Source organism: Silene latifolia, chromosome Y, assembly GCF_048544455.1.
Source record: "Silene latifolia isolate original U9 population chromosome Y, ASM4854445v1, whole genome shotgun sequence".
Classification (NCBI taxonomy): domain Eukaryota; kingdom Viridiplantae; phylum Streptophyta; class Magnoliopsida; order Caryophyllales; family Caryophyllaceae; genus Silene; species Silene latifolia.
In genome coordinates, this window is record NC_133538.1 from 424804579 (window position 1) to 424831325 (window position 26747).

At 38.4% G+C, this 26747-nt stretch overlaps 1 protein-coding gene across 1 annotated transcript; it reads left to right on the plus strand.

Annotated features, from left to right (window-relative positions):
* Window positions 1–735: 735 nt before the first annotated feature.
* LOC141632485 (uncharacterized) lies at window positions 736–22136 on the plus strand. The gene is made up of 7 exons (XM_074445030.1): window positions 736–1380; window positions 19018–19517; window positions 19591–19889; window positions 19996–20569; window positions 20855–21430; window positions 21497–21620; window positions 21705–22136. The coding sequence occupies exons 1-7, from the start codon at window positions 736–738 to the stop codon at window positions 22134–22136; spliced, it is 3150 nt and encodes a 1049-aa protein (XP_074301131.1).
* Window positions 22137–26747: the final 4611 nt, after the last annotated feature.

Here is a 26747-nt window from a genome sequence, read left to right on the forward strand (position 1 = left end):
ACATCAATCATATCGACCTTGATAAAATTCACCCATGACAACTTTTATAGAAACTCGCGTCTCCTTGCGTTCGACCCCGAATACACTAGCTTAGGTTAGACCCGTTGGGTATATATCTTTGATTTGGATACATGACAGCCCTATCAGGGGGAACTTAGTCTAATTTGCCTCCAAGACTTGATACGAGTCTTTGGTTTCCGCTTCCTCTTTATGCTTGGTCATTAGTACCGTCAATTAGGCTCCTAAATGCTCCGTTTATGCATGATTTTCACCCATTTTGCTTCCTTTTCTACAAACGAGCTAAAACCAAATAAAAAAGCAAATAGGAAGCAAAAGACCCCGAAATAACCCTAATAAGTGCAAGAGAGCATGCGAAATGAGGTCCAATTAGGGGTTAAAAGGGCAATTTTTATGACCACATCAACCCCTCTACAATCAAAACCAATCCTTCCCACCCAATGATCAACCCTTTGACATGCAAAAGGCGGTTTTGCAAATGCAAAAGAATCAACAAGATTTCTTCAACCAAATGCAAAAAGATTTCCAAGACAAAGACATTGCCATCAACAATATCTTAGCTCACAACAAGATGTTAGAAACTCAAATGACCCAATTAGTTTCATCAAGTTGCTAAAGTCAAAGGGGCAATTACCTCCTCAAGGTAATCCTCCTCATAAACATGAAACCGTTCATGCCATTCACTTGAAAAGTGGCACAAATTATGAGGGACCAACAATGACGATTGAGGAAGAAATTGTTAAGGCAAGGAGCAAGGGTAAGGAAATGGTAGAAGGGAGAGTGTTGGAGAAAAGGAGAGAAAAGGAAGCTTTGAAGAAACATGACAAAGTAGTGGAATCCACTACAAATGAATCTTTAAAGAAGAGAAATGAAGAAAACAACACGGAAGAAGAGCCTATCATTGATAGGTTGCTTTTCCCAAGTAGACAAGCAAAGCCAAAGTTTGATAAACAACTTGAAAAGTTCACGGAAATTATGAAGAATTTGGAAGTGTATATACCATTCACGGAATTGATCACACATGTACCGGCATATGCTAAGTACATGAAAGATATTGTCACCAAGAAAAGATCCATTGGCAAAATGGAAACTATGGCCTTTGCCGATACGAGTAGTGCAATCATCCAAGGAAACTCACCACCTAAGCTTGAGGATACCGGGAGCTTTTCCATTCCATGCACAATAGGTGATCAAACCATTAAGAGAGCCCTATGTGATCTTGGAGCTAGTGTAAGTGTCATGTCATATGCAAGATGTGAAAGGCTAGGTATGGGAGAATTTAAATGTACAATCACGACGTTGCAAAAGGCGGATCGCTCTACAAAAAAGCTGCTAGGAGTGTTAGAAGATGTACCCGTACGGGTAGGTAAGTTTTTTATACCGGTAGATTTCGTGATAGTGGAAATGACCAAGGATGCTAATATATGATCATTGTTGGAAGACCTTTCTTGCATACCGCCGAAGCGGTAATTGATGTGAAACATGGGATGTTGACCCTTGAAGTGGGGGATGAGAAAGTGACATTTAACCTCAATAAGGCTATGAAAGCTCCCCATCTAAATGAACCATACTTTGTGGTTAACCATGTAGCAAAGAGGACACCAAAGACAAGGAGATGGAATCACCATATCATGACCCTATCAAGGAATAGATTCCTATTAGGAGAAATTAAAGAAAATGCCTAATTAGAAGCAAGAAGTCGACGAGATTGAGATAGCACTAGGAGAAATTAAAGGAAATGCCTAATTCTAAGGAAGAGAGTTTGAGTAGCTTGTTTCATGTGAGAAGTAACAATGGGAACCTTGAGGGTTCAAGTAACAAGAAAAGAGAAATTACTACGCCTAGTCATGATACCTATAACAAAGGAGGCGAGATAAAAGAAGTTAGCGGTCTTTGAGACAATGAATTTGAAGGGTTGACAACCCTTATATTGGGAATGCAATGATACTAAGACCAAGGCTATTTGAATCCTTGTCATCGCCACTTTGACACGGGGTTTTGCGTAAATGAAAGCGACAATGTACCAAAGTCTACACAAGACTTCTACTATGAATGTGAACAAGCTTTCGACTACTTCTGCGGGATGTTGAAAAACATCAACAACGTCCTCGCTCTACCCCATTGCTTAAGCTTTAAATGGAGGAGAGTTTGGTGGAGTTCTCGCTAAACTACCATTTGTAAATATTCTAACCCTTAACTTGCATTTACTTAAGTTAATTGCATTGCATTCACTTAATTGACCAATTTTTGCAAAGAGAGCAAGTGAGGGAGTGTGAAATCCCTGAAAAAATCTCAATTTTGAAATAAATAATATGGAGGAGTCGCCAGTAGGTTTTATAAAAAAACATACAAAAATAAGTTAAACGGAAAAGACTCATTTTGATCCCTGGAATGGGGATTGATATGTCACTCCGGTCTGAACCAAAGATTGCGGATTCGGGGGAAAAGGTACGGTCAGGGAAGGTGTTAGGCACCTGGACCGCCCATCAAACAGACGGCCTTTCCTATTTATTTGTAATATTATATATTTGATGAATTAAAGACAAAGAAAAGGAGGTTATAAACAAATTTTATACAATTATTTACAAGGACAAGTTACGAGCTTAGTTTATATACAATTATACGAATTATACTATAAATAAAGAAATAAAGAAAATAAAAGAAATAAGAAAGAAAGAGTGAAGAAAACTTATTTGAATTGGCACCCTCACCCCTATTTGGATGTTGACTATGAATGAGTTTCGACTTTGTCGTAAATTATCGGCTCTTATGCGCTTATATGGAAACTTGGGACAATTTAATGTGGATGTGTGATTTGAAACTGGGATAATATATCTGAGACGGTGTATGGGAGTATAGAGTTTATGGATCTTGTATGTGTATCCGTGTATGTATGTCTCGTCTTTAGTCTATTTTTGTCCTCCGTATTATTCTCGTGTATGCGTCAGGTATTTATAGTATTGAGAGATTGGAGTTTGAATGAGACTTGGGCTCTGAAAAGATATAGTTGGATAGTTGGAAGGCCAGAAGAGTCCTTCTCTGTTTTGGCATGCCTATTATTACTCTTGTCATCCGTGTGTTTCCAACTTTCCATGCACATGCATCACTAAGTTTGTTTTATCCTCTTTTTTGCTTCTTGATTAAATTCTTGTACAAAAGCTATCACAAATATCAAATGTGTCCGTGTATGACTCGAGAAATTTGAGATTCCTAATTCGCTCGGTACTATACTTTTGGTTGTCATTGGTTTTGGCCAATCAGACTTACCTCAAATCAAGTTTCAATAGATAAGCTCTACAATTAATTATTTGGTTCGAAATGCACTAAATGGAATCGAAGGGTGGTTGTAGGCTATTTTAAGTGGTTTTGGGAAAATAAATGTAAAGAGTCGTTAATTATAACATTGTCAATTTTCATTTAGTCATTAGTTTTAGCATCATCATCGGGTACCCTTAAGGCTAGTAGACAACTTTGAGTTGTCTACAGAAGCCTCCACTTTGTCCGAGTCTGATAAGACGAAGGTCAAAGTAGTCCGGTCGGGATGGATAAAGGATAAGAAACGTACCTGAGCCTCTTATATTACCTGTCTAGAGCAGTTGGAATCTGGCTTAGCTAAACTTTGTTTAGCTGGCCTTGGAATAGAGCTTGCAAAACTTTGTCTTACCAATTTGGAACGAAGCTGGTAAAACTTTTTTTTACCTATCTGGAAACTGGCATGACAAAACTTTGTTTCGCCGGTCTTGAATCTGGTAAAACAAAACTTTGTTTTGAAATAGCCAAACTTTGTTTAGCTGGTCTGGAATCTGGTAAGGCAAAATTTTGTTTTGCTGGTCTGGAATAACTAAACTTTGTTTAGCTGGTCTGGAATCTGGTTAAGCAAAACTTTGTTTTACTTAAGTGTGAACCTGAAAATTTTGATTTCACAAGCTCGAATACGTGTCAAGGCCCGCCGACCGAGGAATTCAAAATTTTATTTTGAAAAGGGATTAGAATGTAAAATCTGATTCTACAAACTAGGATCTGCAAAATTTTATTTCGCCAAAAGGGCAAGTTCAAAAAATTTTATTTTAAGAACTCAAATGCATGTAGGACCTGCCGACCAAGGATTTGAAAATTGCAAAATTTTATTTCACAAAAAGGACAGATTGAAAATTTTTGATTGGCTTTGAAATGACAAAATTTTATTTTACAAGAAGATGGGACTTTATGAGAAACCCCCACTTTGGATGAATTTGGAAGATGAATGACAAAGTAGTCGACTGGGATAGTTAGTGACAAAACTGGAGTAGTTAGTGACAAATATATGACACCTAAAATGCAAATGCATATCCTAGCTATTATGATACATGTGATAAAGGCAAATGTTATGTTTTTTTTTTGAAAACATTTGAAATGAGATTTTTTTCTGAAAAGACTTTGAAAAAGATGGAGTCTGACCCAAATGTGATCCAAGTAGAAAGACTGGATAATATTACTCTGAAAGTAACTCACAATTCTGTGGTGTGGAGAATGTGTATAATTTTTATTTGACTTGTTAATTTGAGTTATATTTTAACTAGTTTTGCCCTCTTTTAAAGTAACAAGCTCTACTAATTAAGCAAAACTAATACCATAGAAACAAAATACTTTTGTGACCGTATAAGTTTAGTGTATATCCCCCGAATTCTTATATGCTAAACGACGGTGATAGATAGAGTGGAATAGAAGGTTATATGGCGTTAGAAGACATTGGAGACCTATGTGCCTCTCTCACTCACCTAAATGAATGAAAGGATCATCCCAAGAGGAATGAAGACAATGTAACTGTGGACTGACTCGTCTGACAAAAGGAATACGACACTCTGTAATTTTTAATCGCATCCTTGACTGAGGTTTTTTTTTGTCTTTTTTACTGGAATTTTTTTGTCTTGTGAATTTTTGAGACTTTTGACACTTGATTAAATTGCAACTTTGGCTGGATTTTTTTTGTCTTGTGAATTTTTGAGACTTTTGACATTGGATTTGATTGCAAATTTAACTGGAATTTTTATTTACTCGTGAATTTTTGAGTCTTTTGACACTGGAGTTGTATCTATTTGAGATCATAATTTTTCTCTTTGAATATTTGAGAGTCTTGAAACTGGATTTGGATCTGTTTGAACTTGTATCGGTACATTGATGAGTCATAAGTATATGCATATTTATGCCTCCCCTTAATTACTTTTGATACGGTTTTCGTGCTAATTTATATTATTTACATGCCTTTTATGTTAGAACGTTGATACTTCCGCTATTTGATGTTTAATGCAGGAATGATGCATTTGAGGAGCAAAGGAATGAAATGGGCATCGCGGAGTAGGCATGAAGGAATACAAGAAGTATGGGACGGGAATCCATAAGAATAAAGGAAGAGAAGTTAAGAAGACAACATGAAGAAAAGGGCTGAAATAAGTTGGTTCCTCGATCAACTACCCTTGGGCTCGATCGAGGAGACTATGTACTCGATCGAGTACGGACACACTCGATCAAGGATCCTCTAGTTTCCAGTATTTTCCGAAAAATTTCCCTAAGTCAGTTATGTTTTATTATAAATACCTAAACCGTGCCCTAGTTTATTTTAACGCTTTATTTTACTTAGTTTCGTATTGCTACCCTAGAAAAACTCTGAAAATACTTTTAGTTTAGATTATTGTTCTTACTTTTGGATCCAAATTCCGTTCTTCATTATTCGTTAAGGTAATTAATCTTTCCTCATTAATTATTAATTTAGTTCATGCTATTATTTCCTTGTTCTTATTTATTTTCTTTAATTATGTCTTCATCAATTATTGTTGATGTTCTTCCCTTTAATATGAGTAGCTAATTCTCTTATCTAGGGTGAATAGGGATCTAGGTTGTTAGAAGGCGGAATTAATTAATGAATTGATAGTCAAAATTGCTTATTCATTGTTGTTCAGTTTATTGTTCTTCATCTAGTTAGTTAATTACTGGCCTGGGTTAATTGACTAGTATAGCGAATTGAGATTTTCACTGACCAGGTTAGAATCAATATAGGCTGCGATAACTGAATAGAGAGAATTTAATGATAGCGATTGCATGTTAAATTAGATATAAAGGAATATTAAATCGACTGATCATATAACCTTAGATAACATAATTAGCTCTATCAATAAGTTGAGTCTCACCCCCGAATAACTACCTAGTGAACCTAAACCCTAGACTTCTTAATATTATTGTTTACAGTCTTTACTCTTTCTGAAATTAGTTGTTAGCAAACAAACAATCAAAACCCCTATAAAATTGGTTACTTTAAGACGATCTAAATATAAACAAACTAGATTAATTACCTCGCCTCCATGTGAATACGATACCCTACTTACTGCTAGCTATTTGTTAGTAGTATAATAGGATTACTTTGATTTAGGTGATATGACTTTAGCCTTATCAAATTTGGCGCCGTTGCCGGGGAGGCAACAATTTTTCTGTTTGTTTTTGTTTATTTTTATCTTTTGTCTCAGGAAGCATCAGTTCCTTGAGACAGTTTGATCTTTTCTTGTTGTTTTCGTGTATGCCCAGGTCTAACAGGTTAGAGATTATACCTTTTGATCCCGAGTCAGAGAAGACTTTTCGGTACAGACGAAAATTTCAAAGAGAAGTAAGTCAGGTGGAAGACTTGAGTACACTTGACTACGAACGGTATACTTTCGCAGAAGATTTGTCCTTTGAAGAGGACACTCTTATTTCTGCACCAATTACTCCTACAACATCAAAGATGCCGACCTTGGAAAGTCACTCCGAACCCACAGTTGCTTCTATTCCTAAAGGCTTCAAGCTCCCTACCACTGATAAAGGGACTTTTGAGATCAAGCCTTCTTACATAAGCCTAGTTGAGAGAAATCTATTTGGAGGAAAAGCATGAGAGGATCCCACCAAGCACATGGAGAAATTTGTTACATATTGCTGTTCTATTCCTTTGACAGCTGGGGTGACTCAAGATCAAGTGAAACAGACTTTATTTCCTTTATCTTTGAGAGATGATGCAGCTGAGTGGCTACGTGACTTTGATATGGAGACCGACGCAATCACTAACTAGACTTCACTAGCTCTTGCATTCTACAAGAGGTATTTTCTACCGCAGAAGACTAATGCTCTTAGAAGTCAAATTAGAAGTTTTAAGGAACGTCCCACCGAAGATTTGAATGAAGCTTGGGTTCGCTTCAAACGGCTCATTCGATCCCTCCCCCACCATGGCTTCGAGATTTGGTTCCTTTGCAACCAGTTTTACAACGGGTTGTATGACAATCATAAGGCTTTGCTTGATTCAGCTGCTAATGGGAGATTCCAGGATAATACTAATGACGGTAATGCTTGGAAGTTGATTGATCAGATAGCTACTCACACTGCTGAGTATGGTAATCTCAGAGGAAGTAAGAGAGGAAGTGGTTTAGATAATGCTATTGCGGCACACCTGGAGGCTTTAACGGCTCAAATAGCCGAGTTGAAGACTACTCAGTCTTTGGGTAATAAGTAAGAGACGGTTCACATGGTTCAACAAGAGTTGTCCTGCGAGAGATGTGGGTTAGATTGTAATACTACGGTTTTATGAGCCTCTGGGTACTCTATCGAGTGGGCCTTACTCTGTCGAGTAGGGGTGTTTTGCATTTTTTTTAAATAGTTTCTGACCTGTAGGGTACTCGATCGAGTAGCCTTGGTACTCGATCAAGTAGGCGGCACTCGATCGAGTACGTCAGTTACTCGATCGAGTGGCTCGGTTTGCGGGTAATGTTTTGTCGGGTTTTGTTAATGATGCGAGATAAGTATAAAAGGTTGTCCGTCACTTTTATTAGTTTTTTTTATCTATTCTAAAACCTAAGTGAGGAGAAAAAGAGTTACGTAGTTTGTCTGTCATCGCATCATTAGCAAATCCCGGAGCTAGAGGTGTCGGATTTCATCGTTCTTTACACCGTTGTGATCCTTGTGTCGAGGGTAAGCTTTACATATAATTTTTATACTGTTTTTGTTAAAGTTGGTTAAACCCTAATTTTGGGGTTTGGGGTTTTCTATGTTTTGTTGATGTTAAATTGTGATTGTTTGATTATGTGTATAGGAGGAGGGTTCATAGAAGAAAGATTTTGAGACAGCTGCTAGATCGTCTGAATAGTGATTGCGTTCCAGGTAAGGTTTCCCTACTCAGTATTAGTCCCATAATGTGTTGGTGGTGATTTGTGTTTGTTGATTGTTATCATACGAGTATTGCGACGGTTGTTGGTTTTGATTGTTGTTTAGTAGTTGTGATTGTTTGTATCTGTCTGTCTTTTTCGGGGCGCGTCCCTGGCTGAGTGGAGTCACTTGCGGGAGTGGCTTCACACCCATTATTCGCCTTCTGTGGAACCCGCCACAGAAGGGATGTGCACATTAATGGATTTGGGTTTATCGCTCGACGGAGATGAGCGGGGATTAGGTGGGAACGGCTGCGGTCCCCCACTGGCGGCGTGGAGTGACCTGTTGCGATGGGAACTCTGGCAGGGCTACACACTTTAGTGTGTAGTCAGTATTGTGGAGTTGGTGATGGAGTTCGGAGTATATCTGTGACGATTAAGCTGTGTTGTTTGTTGTGTTGTTGGATTATATAAATTGTGTGATTAGTACTGACCCCGTTTAAATGTTTTAAAAACTGTGGTGATCCATTTGGGGGTGGTGATCAGTTATTGAGCAGGTATGATATGACGCATATGGGATAGCTGGGATGAGTCATCACGTGGCAGTTAGAAGTCTTCCGTTGTGTCAGACGATGTTTTATAGCTTTGATAGTTTTAGTAGTAGACGGTCTGAGAATCTATTAATTCAGTTTTACTGTTTTGGTTTTGATCATGTAATCACTTTAAACTATATTGTTATTTAAATTATGTTTCTTCATTGTCATTTGATTATCATTGCCTCGGGTAACCGAGATGGTAGCACTTCCATGCCTTAAGTGGCCCTGGTAAGGCACTTGGAGTATGGGGGTGTTACAAAATGGTATCAGAGCGATGATCCTGAGACCTGTAACCAATGAATCCAATGAACATAGGGAGTCAAATAAAATGAACCTGGGGTAGAAGTTGTAGGAGCTAATGCAAAGACTTGGGAGACGTCCTAAAGTTGCGAACTCGCCCTACAATTTTGAACCGGTCACCATGGGATATGTGTCGGGATCGTTATGTGATTATTGTGTGCTTTGTGTATCTATATAGTAGTATGTTGTATGAATCGATGGATGCATGCATGTGAAGGATGGGAGATCTGAGTGGAAAGATGATGATGACGTGAATTGTATGTTGGTTGATTGTAAAGCGTGAAAGTATAATGATTGATACATATAATTTGGCATGTTATAATTATGAAAGGAAAAGTGTTTTGTTTATATATATATAAAGCGATGCGTAAGTATATATGTTGTTATAGTCGTTTTGAGTAAGAGTATAGAAAGTTGGGAGTGTGAATTGAACATCTGTTGGGTGAATATGTTGAACGAATATGGTGGATAAATATGTGGCACGATGGATGAATTAGTGGAAAAAGATGAATAATCGTTGTATGATAATATGATTTATGATTAAGCATGTTATATAATGGAAGTTATTTTATAATGTTGTTATGCTAGTAACATGTGAATAGGGGACTTCATGTCATGTATTTGTGATTTTGTTTACGAAAAGTGATAGAATAAAAGCATGTGGGTAAGTCATGATTGGAAAGTTAAATAAATTATGTGCATGATGAATGTTGTTGCTTTGCTTTCGAAAATAGTAACATGTGATTGGGACTACTGTTTTTATGAGTATTGGGTTGTTTTTGTTTACCCCGTTGCCGTTTAAGTTGTTTGGAAGTAAAATCAAGTAGTTGTGTTTTTCGATTATAAAAAGGTTGTCTTTAAACTATTATAACTTGAGATGTATAAATGATTTTAATGTGATTCTAATTGGAGTGATAGTTTGTTCTTTTACGATTCTAACGATAGATCACACGCCCAAAGCTACCAAGAAACGAGTGAGTTATGACCGTTTTACGAAAACTAGACAGTGCTGAGAAATGCAGGTACTCGATCGAGTGGCCCACACTCGATCGAGTGCACCTTGGTACTCGATCAAGTACCCCTTAATCGATCGAGTAGCCCCGGATAATTTGTTAAACGTGTCTCTGACTTTCGTCTACTCGATCGAGTAAGTCATTTACTCGATCGAGTGGCCTGTACTCGATCTAGTGACCCCTATTTTGGGTCATATGCTTATCTTTTAACTTTGTTGCATATTATGTTTAATTCAAAGGTGTTATTTTGCTTCTTTATGCATTGTTTTCCACGTATGTTGGTCTTGACGCGTAAGTTACCCAATCTTGTGGTGTAGTGAGTGGCACCTGTGGTGAGTATGAATTCGGTGGGAGGACATGAGTTATATGTGGTTGCGATAGATAGTGGAAAAAGAAAAGGAAGATCGTTATGGCTTAATTGAGACATAGAGCATGTTTTCTGAGATGAGTGATATGATTGTGTGTTGAGTAACGTAAAAGTAAGTGAATATGGGCAAGGGGTGATGTGAGTCTAAGGAACGTGAGAATGAAAGGATTGAGAGTAAGGATGTGGATAGTGGCAACTTGAGATGTGTGAAGAATTATGGAGGGAGATGGTTAGGAGTCGTGTGGGTTAAGAATATACATAGTGAAAGTTTATTTTAAAGGGGTTGAGAAGAGTGGTATATAGTGAACTTTGTGGAGACATATCGCGAGGTGGATTTGTAGACAGTGAGTGAGTTTGGGAGATTTGGTTTATTAAGAGGTGAAACTACTGTGGGATTTCCTTGGGCAATTAACGGTATGAAAGGAATTTTGATTTCTAGAGATGTACAAAGGAGATGCAATTGTTTGAACAGTGAACGTTGATTTTATGGATAGATTAGAGGCAAGTGTGAGTGATAACATAATAAGAGAAGATCCATGGTAAGAAAGAGTGAGATGATATCGATATGAAATAATTGGATTTGAGTTTTGGAGCGATGAGAAGGTAATTGGAGCACTAAAGGGTTAGATAGAAGTAATAAGGAGTTGAGCTATTAAATGGTATTGTTGAGTATAAAGGGAAAAGAAGGATAAAAGTAAGCTGAGAAAAATGTTCACCGGAGTTATGTGACATAAAAGTAAGGAATCGTCGAAATGTATGATACTATCAAGAGTAAGTAAGTTAATGGTTATACAGAAATTTCAGGACAACATGATTAATCATGAGTTTCGAGGAATTAAGGAAGTATGAAGTTGGTGGAGTATTTGCACGATACGAGATTTTTGGTGGAGAGTTAGATGATGATACAATTAAGGATAGTATTGGGAAGAATGTTGAGGTAATTTTGTTGATGGATTTGATGTTCGTTATTTGGGATGTTAACCAAAGATAGGAAAGAAATCGGGATGTTTAGAGATGAGTGTAAGAGGTTTGATGTCCGGGCAGTGGTAATGTTATGGTTTGTGACTAGTGGTTAAGGGTGATGGTATATTAGAAAGGTAGCAATTCTAAAGAGGTTGATTTTATAGAGACCAGATTGATATGTATGGTTGTGAGAGAGTATAAGATGTGGTTATATGAGGCGGTTGTTAGTAGTTGAGTATTAATGGTATGGTTACAATTGGCAGCGGGTCATAGATATGCGAATGGGAGAATATGTTATGAGGGGTATACGAGTTAAGCTCGGGTGAGAGGTAACTTTTATCAGGTGGTAACTTACGTGATCAGGATTAACTAATTAGATGTGATTACGTGTCTATAATGTGTATAAATGTTTATGTGGGGTTCTGACCTCACGGGAAGTGGTATGGTGTGATAGTTATAAAGCTGTTATCTGAATGTAGGGTAACCTAGTGGAATTATGATTAAAAAGGTAATAATTTGAGTGATCTAGCATGACTGGTTATACTTGTATGTATTCATGATACATGTTAATCTGTGATATGGTAAGGGGATGATATTCATGACGTTATTTTCTATTTAATTCATATAATATGTTACGTTGTGATTTAGTAAGTGGATTTGAGTAAGTTTTTCTTGTCTGAGAAGTTATTCTGAGTCAGTGTTTATGGGAATTGTATGTAGTTGTGATGTCTATCGACGTGGTTGTTGTGCTTCGGGCGGTGATTCGGGCACTGTACTTAGTGTTGTGATGCGGATATTTTCGCACTGCGGTGTGGCTGTTGGTGACGGTGTTGCGATGCCGTCACCGGTAACACCGGTTGTGGTGGAGTAGGCGGGATGATTATGATTCGAGTTTCGAAAGTACATACCAGTCATACATAGATTGTTGTTTTGTTTGATGTTGTTTTATGTGAGTTTCAATTTGTACAGATAGACAGTTGCTTTGTTTATTGATGGTTCTTACCAGTTTAAGTTTGGGAATGAGGGTAAAGTATGATATGAATTAGAGTTGTGTATGTTTTCGTCGTTGTCGTGGTATAGTGATATTCTGTTGATGGGACACAGTTGTGAGAAGTTGTTACAGTACATGTGATCTTGTTGTAGATGAGGCATTGGTGCACATAGACATGGCAAGTGATTTGTGGAACATGTGTTGTACTGATATGGACGCTGCAGAGGGTTCATAATCAGATTTTTGGGACAGTGAGTGTAGGGTGTTTGGAATTAGTGACATGTTAAGTTATGTATGAGTTTTGCGGTCACGGAAGAAAGGAACTTGAGGATCTAGTGTGAGTGTACGTAACAGATGTGGATCGTGAGTTATGATTTTGGTGATAGGAGTTTTATATAGTTTATATAGAGAGGTATATCGTATTGCGGTAATGTGGAAGAGTTAGAGTGAGGTATAGGCGGTTATCTTTGACATGTGGAAGAGTTAGAGTGTCTCTTATGATCAGGATTTTGTGGTATTGGCTAGATGGCATGCAGAATGAGTTGAGGTATGAGAACTGTTTAAGTAAGAGAGCCTTGGAATTAGGAATGGTTATAAGTGTGAGGGTATAGGCGGTTATCTTTGACATGTGGTGGTGATGAAGATAATGAGAGGATATAGCCAAGGATCTGATATTAGTAAGTTACGAGGACGTAACATTTATCTTAAGAGCAGTAGGATGCGGCAAGGAGAGTTTGATGGTTGTAGGAGTTGCAGCAGATTTGGAAGTTTGAGTCTTAATGGAGAATATATGATGGATTTGTGTTATGGTTGTTTTTGTTAAAAAGGTCATGGTCGTGCTTGAAGTAGTTCGATGTTTAGGAATGGGAGAATATATCAATAGTGTTGAGAGTTGGATGATGGTGTTTATGAGTTCGATAGTGTTGAGAGTTGGATGGTGATGTTATGAGTGTGAGTAAACTTCGAGGACGAAGTTCCTTTTAAGGGTGGTAGAATGTAATATTCCGTTTGATATTTATGAGTATCTTGATATTGGATTTTCTAGTGGATGATCTGTTACGGAGCTAGCAGCGTTGGTGGACAGTAGTTGGTTATGTATGGAGTAGGTGTCGTGAGAGATATATATGTGGTAGATACGATATCGTGAGTCATGTTGTGGAAGTAAACATAGTTGGTGGAGTGGGTGTTGAGAGTTCATGTTTTATAGGTTGGGTTTTCGATTGAGTTCCTAGCTATGTTGTTGTGTCTTGGTCGAGTTAGTATGTTTGTTTTTATGTATGGGTTGAACTTCGGAGACGAAGTTCTTTTTAAGGAGTGAAGACTGTAATACTACGGTTTTATGAGCCTCTGGGTACTCTATCGAGTGGGCCTTACTCTGTCGAGTAGGAGTGTTTTGCATTTTTTTAAAATAGTTTCTGACCTCTAGGGTTCTCGATCGAGTAGCCTTGGTACTCGATCGAGTACGTCAGTTACTCGATCAAGTGGCTCGGTTTGCGGGTAATGTTTTGTCGGGTTTTGTTAATGATGCGAGATAAGTATAGAAGGTTGTCCATCACAATTCTTAGTTTCTTTTATCTATTCTAAAACCTAAGTGAGGAGAAAAAGAGTTACGTAGTTTGTCTGTCATCGCATCATTAGCAAATCCCGGAGCTAGAGGTGTCAGATTTCATCGTTCTTTACACCGTTGTGATCCTTGTGTCGAGGGTAAGCTTTACATATAATTTTTATACTGTTTTGTTAAAGTTGGTTAAACCCTAATTTTGGGGTTTGGGGTTTTCTATGTTTTGTTGATGTTAGATTGTGATTGTATAATTATGTGTATAGAAGGAGGGTTCATAGAAGAAAGATTTTGAGACAGCTGCTAGATCGTCTGAATAATGATTGTGTTCCAGGTAGGGTTTTCCTACTCAGTATTAGTCCCATAATGTGTTGGTGGTGATTTGTGTTTGTTGATTGTTATCATACGAGTATTGCGACGGTTGTTGGTTTTGATTGTTGTTTAGTAGTTGTGATTTTTTGTATCTGTCTGTGTTTTTCGGGGAGCGTCCCTGGCTGAGTGGAGTCACTTGCGGGAGTGGCTTCACGTCCATTATTCCCCTTCTGTGGAACCCGCCACAGAAGGGATGAACACATTAATGGATTTGGGTTTATTGCTCGACGGAGATGAGCGGGGATTAGGTGGGAACGGTTGCGGTCCCCCACTGGCGGCGTGGAGTGACCTGTTGCGATGGGCACTCTGGCAGGGCTACACACTTTAGTGTGTAGTCAATATTGTGGAATTGGTGATGGAGTTTGGAGTATATCTGTGACGATTGATGTGACACCCTCATTCATTGTGGAAAACTAAACACATAATTCTAGATAAAAACTGCATGGATATGTTTGTAATTGGTTCATTTGGGGAAAAACCTGTAATTTTTAAAACCTGAACCTGTTATAAAAATATCCAAATGGTAAGGTGTCAAACATGCAAGGTCAAAAATAAATCTCATAAATAAAACATCGCTAAAGTCGCGAAACAAAGTTATACAACCCAAATATGAAAAAGGAAGACATATGTCCCTAAAAAGTATATGACATAAAAAGTGTTTAAGGGTCACAATAAAATAAAGCCAATCTAGGTCCCAAGGTTACTTTGCTCGCTAGCTCGTCCATGTACCCCATATATGCATCACCTACCTGTCAATCGCATTTTATACAAATACGAAAGCCACAGTCAGTGGGGAGTAACTCCGAGTTCTCCCAGCCACGAAATGTCATAATTAATATAACATGTAAACATAAGAATATGAATATGAATAACACATAGCCTTATCATATAGATGCTAGACAATCGTGCTTATCATGTAAACAACAATATAACAACACATAGTCCTAGCATGTGAATACTAGACCGACTCATACTACACTATCATGTGAATCACATAACATCCAGGAATCCAAACTGTATCAACCATAGCCGGCTTGCATCTCACCTTCTATGATTCATAGAATCATCAAACAAGAAAGGACAATATATCTAGAGACAGGCATAAGTTCTTAGGACGGTCAATAGTCACTCTGTAACTCGAGTCTATACCACGAGGTAAGGTAAACACCCTAGTCCTAAACCTGCGCAGACCTAGCGACATGTGGAAAACTACCGCATCCAAGACCTATGATAACAACACATGAATACCCCTAAGGAGTCCACCAAAGGGTTGGCTAATACTTAAGCTAACCACATACTTCTAAGAGTAAGCCAGGAGGTTATGCCCTAACTTGGATATAAACCCACCAAGCTAAGACGCAAAGGCTATTAAGCCACAAACATACACTCGTCAAAGACTATAATGGCCTATCTATGAAGAAGGCCGAAATACTCACCTAAGACCTAGTCCCACCTTGAATACTTTAGCCCATGCCACACAAGACAAGTAGGACACCCAATTAACCATAAGAGGGGCAGAGTCCAAATTTGCACACACAAATGATCATACACACCCTAGCATATGAAAGGCTACGCAAGAGCATATTCAGCTGACAATCCAACAATATCTCCAATATCAATAATAATTCAAATTCCAGCTAACCAACAGTACCATAATCCATGAGAACAAGCTAAAATGGCAAAGAGGCAACCAAAACTCAAGTATAAGGCATCCAAAGCATCCAACAACCAACATGTGAAATGATAATCACAAATATCAAGGCATCAACATAAAACATCCAATAACAACCAATCTCACCTCAAAGACAAACCCTCGACCCGAGTCCCGCGACGGGTCATTGGTCAAATCGAGGCTGACCGGTTTAAACCTTGTTTGACCAAACTCATTCGTTCAAACTGGCCCAGCTCAGAGTCTTGGCCCATTTTGGCCCAAATCACAACATTCATTACAATGTCATTCTCATGCAATATTCCAATTTCTATCATGTGAACACTATCAACATAAAGAAAACATTCCAACTTACAAAATAACTAATTCCACAAAATTCTCGCATAATAAAATAGCATAAATAACCGTCTCACACAAGGGTAAATTTTTCTATAAATTTTTAATCGATAAAACGACGCCATTTACTCATACGGACTCCGAATTGAGTGATTCAAGTGGCTAAACCACCTAATTTTTCGATGCCGTTCAATCTGTCATATTTTTGGAAACATTGGAAATCGTCTCGGTCCGGTACTGACGCGTTCCAGCCAAAACACGGACTTGTCACAACACATAATTCCTCATCCAAATTTGTTCCAAACAATAATATACAAATGGGTAACATAAATTAAACATAAGCATACTCATCTTACTCCATTCATTCATTTATCAACAAGATCGTCTCAAACAACAACAAACAACAACAAACGACAACAAACAACAACATGTGGGAAATAAATCTGTATATTTCCCTTAAAGTAGAAGGATTATAACGATTTAATAAAGATGATCTAAGGTCATAAAATAAAATACATAAACATAAGTAAAAAGATTTAGAATTAACCTTCGGTCCTAGCAAATATGGCCTAAGAACAATACCAAAGTAGGTAATCACCTATTAGTTGCACCCAAGACGATCTGAGATATGGCCTTTGATTATGCTAGAAATCAATCTAAAATTTTCTGTAAAATTTAATTGTCTTTGTGTTCTTGTGATGAGAGAAAGAGAGGCTAGGTCAGAAAAAGCATTAGGGTAGAAAATAATTCTCTACCTTTCTTTTCTACAGACCGAAATACCAAGTTAATTAGGAAAGATATATATCTCCTAATTTTCGGCCAATGTGAACCGGAATAAGGAATTAAATTTCCTTATTTTTGGTCTTTCCAAAAATATATAAAGTGTGTTAAATTGTCATCTAGTGAGGATCGAACCCATGACCTATTGGCTTGTGTACCCTCAGTATTACCACTATGACACATTCAACTTGTTGATATTAAATAAAACTGATTATATTTAACTACGAATTAACAGATTAATTCGTCCAAACTAACCTTATATATATTTAATTAAATATAACTTATTATATTTATTTTACGAATTTACAGTTAATTCGTCTCAACTTAATATTATTTAATTTTCATTAAATAATTATCTCATCAACACATTGACTAACTTTTTAGTCATTTTGGGCATCAATGTTTTTATATTTCTATAACCACATTTCTCAAATACGTCCTATAGGTGTGACCTTTAGGGACCAGTTGATCACCACCATCTGTATGATAATAACGTCAAACTTTCTAGCAAGCCAACCGTTATTAGGTAAACGTTAATCAACTGATTAAATATACGAAGTATACCCTTGTGAACTTGTAAGAGATTTACAAACATTATCACACTAATTTGTGGAGGACACAAGCTCCAACAAACTCCCACTTGTCCTCACAAGTGTATGTGCGATAACCGATTCTCATATCCTTTAAAATTTCTCCCACTCAATGTAAAACAATTTGCAAATCCGAATTCACAAAGGTCGTATTTTACAAGCGATCAGTATCAAGAGTGGTTTTCCCGACTAGAGAGTAACTTAACTGATAAATGAATCATCATTCGAGCATGGCCATGCATTTCAGTTACAACTCCTCGAGTGGCCCAGAGAAATAACTATACCTGATAAGGGATGGATATTTTCCTCAACTCAAATCTTGCAGACGTAAGCACAGTATGAAATGACCCAGAAAAAATCTACTTAGCCCTGATTCACGGTGAGACCGTGAGAAAGAAACCAAAGTCACCCAAAGACTGCCTTAATCTCAAGAGACAGTTGATAGTCAAAAGAATCGACTCTAAGTACACAATAGATGTCCTATCCACGACCTGGCACCGAATGTTATAAAATATTTAGGACTCCATTACGTTGTCACAAATAAAAATTGTCCTACGATGTATCGTCATAATCTCGTATCTGTGATCGATCAGTCAACCGTTTGACTTATGGCTCGTTGAACCCACCATCAATCGTCTGCACAATATAATAGCCGGAGTTATCAGCTCACATTGGCGATTACGGACCAAAACAAATATAAAGTAATTCAGTTCACTTTGTGGCGTTCAATGTTGTCAGTACAATCCACATGAAAAACAAAATATTATATATATTAAACGATGAAGTTATAAATAGTATATGAAAACGATAATGTATCAAATTCATAATCAAGTACCATAACTCAGGAACACGTTTAATTCCCATGGAAATAACGTGTCCTACATGCTTATCATAATTCAACGATTCAGTAGTAGAATCTGCTACAACACACTAAGAGTGAAGACGAACCCGGACTAAGATCTGTTTGGAAGTTAGCATCTGCGTAACCGGTTGCGCATAGCTTAGTATCTCCTCCATAAGTCAATACCCAATCCATAGTCCTTCGTAGGTACCTGGATTCTTTTGGTACCGACTTGTCATACTCTATGCATATGCCACGTCTGGACGTGTGCATATCATGGCATACATGATCAATCCTATTGCAGATGCATAAGGAATACGACTCATGCGTTCAACCCCTTCAGGCGTCGTGGGTGACTGAGACTTACTCAACTGCATCCCAGACGTCATTGGAAGGTTCCCCTTCTTGGAGTTAGTCATGCTGAACCTCTCAAGAATCTTATCCTAATAAGAGTATGGTTGCTGTGGGATCCTAAGCTTTATCAGGTGGATGTGCTGGACATTACTGCTCAGTGCATACACTCTAGGATTTTTGATAAAATGAAGAAGGTGTACTTCTGGGTCACTATGGTTTATGGCTTCAATAAGTTGCAGGAGAGGGAAAGTCTCTGGGAGAAACTCCGGAGTTATGCTCTGCAATGTGATGGCTCTTGGACAGTTTGTGGGGACTTTAACAGTATTGTGGCTGTGGATGAGAGAATTGGAGGGACTGAGGTTACTTGGGCTGAGATGGCTCCTATGAGGAATATGATGTCTGACTGTAATTTGTTTGAACTTAAAATGAAAGGGTCTTATTACACATGGAACAATAAACATGAGGCGGCTACAAGGGTGTACAGCAGGCTGGACAGGGTTATAGTGAATGATGATTGGCTCCTCTCCTTTCCTGAGTCAGTTGCTCATTTTCTTCCTGAAGGTCTGTTTGACCATTGCCCGTGTATCATCACCATGGCTGATACTTATGTGAGGAAAAAACCTTCATTCAAGTATTACAACATGTGGTCCCTTGCTCCTAACTACCTTACTGTGGTCCAATCTGGGTGGCATGTTGAGGTTCAGGGTACCCCCAATGTTTAGGATTGTTAAGAAATTGAAAGGACTAAAGCAGAAGTTGAAAGAGCTGGACAGGGAACAGTTAAGTGATATTGAAAACCTAACCCATGTTGCTGAACTGTCTCTTAAGTACTTCCAAGAACAGGTGATGAGCAATCCTTTGAATCCTGACTTCTGCAATGCTGAGAAGGAATGTGCCCAGGAACTTATACAATTAAAGAAAGCTAGGGATTCTTTCCTGGCTCAGAAAGCTAAAGAGGATTGGGCAAAAAATGGTGATGATAATACCTCATTTTTTCATGCAAGTATTAAAAGAAGGAGGGCACATAATCGAGTGTATCAAATTAAAGATAAGGATGGGGTTTTATGCTCTAAACCTCAATTATTGTGGTCTATTGGGCTCATCCAAAGGGGTGCATCCTGTGCATAAGGGGATTGTACAATCTGGTAATTGCCTGACTGCTGAGCACCAGAATTTACTCACTCAAGTTGTCACGGATGATGAGATCAAGCAGGCCATGTTCTCAATACCTGGCACTAAAGCTCCAGGGCCTGATGGCTATAGTAGTCAATTTTTTAAAGACTCTTGGGCTATAGTAGGCAAGGATATATGTGCTGCTGTAAGGAATATGATAAGTACTGGAAATATTTTGAAGGAAGCCAACAATACTATACTTACTCTGTTACCCAAAGTGGATGTGCCTGATACTGTCACGCAGTTCAGGCCAATTGCCTGCTGCAACACAGTTTATAAATGTATGGTTAAAGTAGTGTGTTTCAGACTTAGTAGCATTCTCCCTGATATTATCCACCCTTCTCAGAGTGCATTTATTGCTGGCAGAGACATAGTGGGTAATATTTTAATTTGCCAAGACCTCATTAAGCTGTACAAAAGGAATAAATGTTCTCCTAGGCTCATGATGAAGATTGATCTCCAAAAAGCGTATGACTCCATTGAATGGAGTTATTTGAATGAAATGTTAAGGTATCTTAAGTTCCCTGACATTACCATTAAGCTTCTTATGTAGTGTGTGTCCTCTCCCTCCTATTCTCTGTCCCTGAATGGTGAAATATTTGGGTTTTTCAAGGGCAAAAGAGGATTAAGGCAAGGGGACCCATTATCCCACTTTCTTTTTACGATTTGCTTGGAGTATTTGAGTAGGTTGCTTGGAGCCATTCCTAAATGTCATGGCTTCAAATTTCATCCTTTGTGTGCTAGACTTAGCATGAACCATTTGTGCTTTGCTGATGACCTGCTAATGTTTAGCAGGGGGTACCTGGAGTCTGTTACATTAATGCTTAGCGCCTTTAGCACCTTTTCTCTTGCCTCTGGTCTTCAAATGAATAAGGATAAGTCCAATTTTTATTGCAATGGGGTTACTGATAGTGTGGTGCAGGCTATTGAGAATGCTTCAGGTATGAGAAAGGCTGTCATTCCTTTTAAGTATTTGGGGGTAAAAATTATACATAAGAGGTTGGGAGTTTTGGACTGCCAGTGTCTGGTGGATAGGGTAACGAAGAGGATACAAAGATTAGGGGCTAGGAAACTCTCCTATGCTGGGAGAGTAGTCCTTATCTCTTCAGTTCTCAGTACTTTACATAGCTATTGGGCAAGGGTGTTCATTATTCCAAAGACTGTGATGAAGAAAATTGAATCAATTTGCAGAGCGTTCTTGTGGTATGGGAAAAATAGCTGTGAGAGACCTAACCTGGTGTCTTGGAAACAAATCTGTCAACCCAGAAGGAAAGGGGGTCTTGGCTTCAAAAATTTGCACACCTGGAACCTAGCTCTTATTGCTAAGTATGTTTGGTGGGTGGAAAAGAAGGCTGCCCATTTATGGGTTAGGTGAGTGCATGCCATTTATATCAAGGACAGAATCTGGAAGGATTATGAGCCTTCTTGTTGTTCCAGTTGGGCCTGGAAGCGTATTTGTCAGGTCAAGAATAGACTCAAACCTCTACTCTTTGATGCTACTTGGAGAGATCTTGATCAGGACTACTCTACTCAGATGGGATACACCTGGTTGGCTGATGAGGTAGATGATGTTCCCTGGTTTCCATGGATTTAGAATAGAATGTTGCTTCCAAAACATTCTTTTCATGTGTGGCTGATTGCTCAGAATAGATTACTCACCCAAGATAGGCTCTTCAGGATGCACATCATACAGGTTAACTGTTGTTTCTTGTGTGGTAATGCAGAGGAGTCCATTGATCATTTGTTTTTCATTTGCCCTTATAGTCAGAAATGCAAGCAGCTTCTGGCAGCATGGCTTGACTGCTTCATTCCTGATCAGGGAGTTATTCAGTGGTGGATAGAATACAGGTGCAGATCCTTATTCATGAAGCAGTGTATTGCAGCCGGTATAGCAAGTCTTATGTATGGAATCTGGTTTGCTAGAAATAGATGTCGAATTGAACATGTGTTACCTCTCCCTGCTGTTATTATAAAGCAGGTGAAGGGGTCTTTTAGTATGCAGTTGAAGAGTCGTAGACTAGAGCATAGGGATTGGAGGGTTCATGCCTGGGTAACTCGGCTAGAACAAAGTATGTAACAGACTAGGGATGCATATCTCTAGTGACAAATTGTTTGGTTGGGCTTATAATATAACACTTACATTTCCCCAAAAAAAAATATATGATTAATTGTTGTGAAACGGTTCACAATTGTTGAGATACCTAATTATTTTAAAGCAGTTTAAAATATTGATTGATTAAATTCATATTACAAGTTTAATATGAATTAAGATTGAAATTAATGTGATTAATTGAGGAATTGTCACTTAATTTGTTTTTAAATAGGTGGTTTGGAAAATTAATCTACATAATTAAAGAATTATGTCTTGCATGTTTAATTTATTTTAGTTGATGCATTTTATTTTAGTTGAATGAATCGATTGAATGGTTTAATTTACGTTTTTTTTTTTTTTTTGCAATCAGTTGTAATTTGTAATACTTTGTGTGGCCTTAGTTAATTATGTTTTCGTAATGAAGGAAACATAATTTTTATGTAATTATGAGATCTCGAATCTCCTTTATTTTTCTTTAGTTTTGGGTTTTGAAATTAGAATGTAATAAATAGGTTTACTATGTAAATTTTATTTATTGTATTTTTCAAAAGAAGACTAAAGATGGAGATTGGAGCTCACTCCCGCTACATGCATCAAGATGGAACATCAAGACAAGATTCTCGGGTCCAAGGATGGATTCCAAACTTGTATTTAATGTTCATTTTGATAGGATAGGCCACACTAGGACTTTTATTGTTTTACGTTTTCATTCATATTGCTTTTCATTCACATGATAGTTTATGCATCATATTCCTCCTAAAACCAAACCACCTACTACTAAAATGCATGAAAATTGACTCATATAGGTTGTATGTTAGTTTTCATGGACATACAGATGTCACAGACTTATTAAGCCATCACCTTAGTTTATTCATTCTCGCATGCTAGATATTAGTTCACTTAAAATGAATTAAAATAAAGTTGATGGGATCTTCCTCTAAAACGGAAATTGAGACTAGTCTTTATAAGGGCAAACAACTATGAATCCCTTCTTCGTCGGTAGACATAATATGACCCCTTCTACGTTGGGTAAGTAGTTTGTGTTGACTTAGTTTACCTCAACATCATAGTCCGAAGAGTTTCTCGTGATTATGATGGACTAAAGATAGAATTTACAGAAATTTATCGACCAAGAATTCTAACGGTAGAATTAGCTAAAAGGTTAGCTTATCAATTTACAGAGAATTGAGTCTTGGGATCATTGATATAATTCTTGAGGGAGGTCAATTGTATAAATGTTTTGAGTCTTCGCGTTATGACATTAGATCATTAGACTTAAATTAAAATCGATGCACATGCTTATTATTTATTCTTCTTTTCGCAGTGTAGAACACGTATATTTTACTGTTACAAAAAAATGTCTGGAAATAACGCATTCCAAATGCCTAGTGCCACACTTGGACGCGAGTCCTGGCTGAAAATATTCATGAACCAAATGAATCAGTTCACACGTCTGAAAAACGACGGGTCCAACTTTGCGGACTGGGAGGCGGCACTACGGAATGCTGTCATTGCTGACGGTAAGCTCAGGTACTTAACTGAGCTAATACCGGTAAACCCAGGCCCCAATGCAGGAGTCAATGAGTCACTCGCTTATAGTGACTTCGTTATGGAAGCGGGTGCGATAAAGAACGTATTCATCTTTGCAATGGAAACCAATTTGCAAAGACGCTTCATTGCCCAAGGTGCGAACAAGATTTTCACCACGCTCACTAACAAGTTCTCAAAAGCACCGAGAATCGTTACATATGAGCACACCTGTCGCTTCTTTGATGCGAAACTCCAGAAGGGCCAACCGGTTAGCCCACACATTCTTCACATGATTAGAATGTCGAGAAGCTGGAGGCTCTTGATTGCAAAATCAGTGAGAGCATTATCATTAACCGAATGCTTCATTCTCTTCATGATGGTTTTGCCTTTTTCAGGGCGAACTACTACATGAATGACTTGAAAAAGAGTCCTCATGAGCTACACTCCCTTCTCGTACAGACCGAGAAGGATATGAAATTGAGTGGGAGCATGAAGCAGGATATTCTCACGATTTCCAACAAGGGTAAAGGTAAGGGCAAGGCTCATGGCGACCTAGCTGTAGGTAAGCCAAAGTTTAAGAAGCCAGGAAATGGTAAGAGTGCGCCCGGTGAGACTAGTGGCTGAAAGGGCAAGGCAAAGAGCAAGGGCGGTGACATTGAGTGCCACCATTGTCACAAGACTGGACATTGGAGGAGGAACTGTCCCGTCTACCGTGAGGACATCAAAGCAGGCCGCGTCGTTCCTGTTGGTATGTCATATTATATTCATATGATTGAGATTAACCATGCAAGTTTCGGAACTTGGGTACTTGATACTGGTTGTGGTTCTCATCTGTGTAATCATTTACAGGGCCTAAAGAACATCATACCTCTCGAAAAAGGTGATATGGACCTGCGAGTCGGGAATGGAGCACGAGTTGTTGCTGTCTCGAAGGGAACATATGTAATCCAACTCCCTAGTGGTTTTGAGTTATTTTTAAATAACTGTTACTATGTACCCAGTTTGTCTAAGAATATTATTTCTGTTTCCGTACTTGCCAAAGACGGTTTTGCATTTTCAATAAAGGATAATAGCTGTATTTTCTCTTTCAATGAAATGATTTATGGCAAAGCAGTTTCCATGAATGGAATTTACGTCTTAGATCAAACCACGGAAGTATTACACATGAATAATAAGAAATTAAAGGTTGGTGACAAAGATCAAACCTATCTATGGCATTGTCGAATGGGACACATAAATGAGAAACGCGTAAAGAAACTCGTCGAAAATGGGACTATTCCCTCATTCGAATTTTCTACATATGGCACGTGTGAATCATTTCTCATTGGCAAAATGACTCGAATTTCCTTCAAAGGTGTTGGAATGCGCGCTAGTGACTTATTAGGACTCATACATACTGATGTTTGTGGACCTATGTCAATTACCGCTAGAGATGGCTATAGATATTTTATCACTTTCACGGACGATTTGAGTAGATACGGATATGTCTAATTAATGAAGCATAAAAGTGAGTCCTTTGAGAAATTCAAGGAATACCAGAACAGGGTTGAGAACCAACTGGGTAGAAAGGTTAAAGCATTCCGTTCAGATCGGGGTGGCGAATATCTTTCAAATGAGTTTGATCAACACCAGAAAGACTGTGGAATCGTTTTGTAGTTAACTCCACCTGGAACACCTCAATTGAATATTGTGTCCGAACGTAGAAATCGAACCTTACTTGATACAGTGCAAATGGCTTTACAAAATAAAGCGTTTTGTAGACGCACAACCAAATACCTATAAGGCACGACTAGTGGAAAAAAGTTTCACTCAAGGGCACGGATTGCATTATGATGAGATTTTTGCACCTGTAGTCATGCTACGTTCCATTTGGATAATCTTAGTGATTGCCGCTTTTCATGATTATGAAATTTGGCAAATGGATGTTAAAACCGCCTTCTTAAACGGTTATTTGGAGGAAGAGTTGTACATGGTGCAACCCGAAGGTTTCATAGATCCTGAACATCCTAAGAAAGTATGCAAGCTTAAGCGTTCCATTTATGGACTTAAGCAAGCTTCTCGGAGTTGGAATCATCGTTTCGACCAGGTGATAAAAGAGTATGGTTTCACTCGATCGGTCGAAGAACCATGCTTATACATCAAGTCGAGTGGGAGCAAGATTGTATTCTTGATATTGTATGTCGATGACATACTCCTGATTGGGAATGACATTCCTCTCCTATCTTCGGTTAAAGAATGGTTGAAGAACCATTTCCAGATGAAAGATCTGGGTGAGGCACAGCGCATTTTTGGAATCCGTATCTACCGAGATAGATCATGACGGACGTTATCACTTAGTCAGGAGTCTTATTTGGATAAGATTCTTGAGAAGTTCAGCATGACCAACTCCAAGAAGGGGAACCTTCTAATGACGTCTGGGATGCAGTTGAGCAAGTCTCAGTCACCCTCGACGCATGAAGGGATTGAGCGCATGAGTCGTGTTCCTTATGCATCTGTAATAGGATCAATCATATATGTCATGATATGCACACGTCCAGACGTGGCATATGCATTGAGTATGACGAGTCGGTACCAAAAGAATCCACGTGAAACACACTGGATAGCTGTTAAAAATATCCTCAAGTACCTACGGAGGACTAAATATAGGGTATTGACTTATGGAGGCGATACTAAGCTATGCGCAATCGGTTACGCAGATGCTAGATTCCAAACGGATCGAGATGATTCAAAATCTCAGTCCGGGTTCGTCTTCACTCTTAATGGTCCTGCGGTCAGCTGGAAGAGTTCCAAACAGAGTGTTGTAGCATATTCTACTACTGAATCCGAGTACTATGCCGCTTTGGAAGCAGCTAAGGAAGCGATATGGATGCGTCAATTCTTTCAAGGACTTACGATAGTTCCTAGTTCGAATGATCCGATCACCATCTATTGTGACAATAGAGATGCCATCTTCCAGGCTAAGGAGCCAAAGTCTAGCAACAAATCTATACATGTACATCGGAAAGCTCACCTGATCCGTGATTACGTGAGGCAAGAAGAGATAGAGATTGACAAGATTGCGACGGA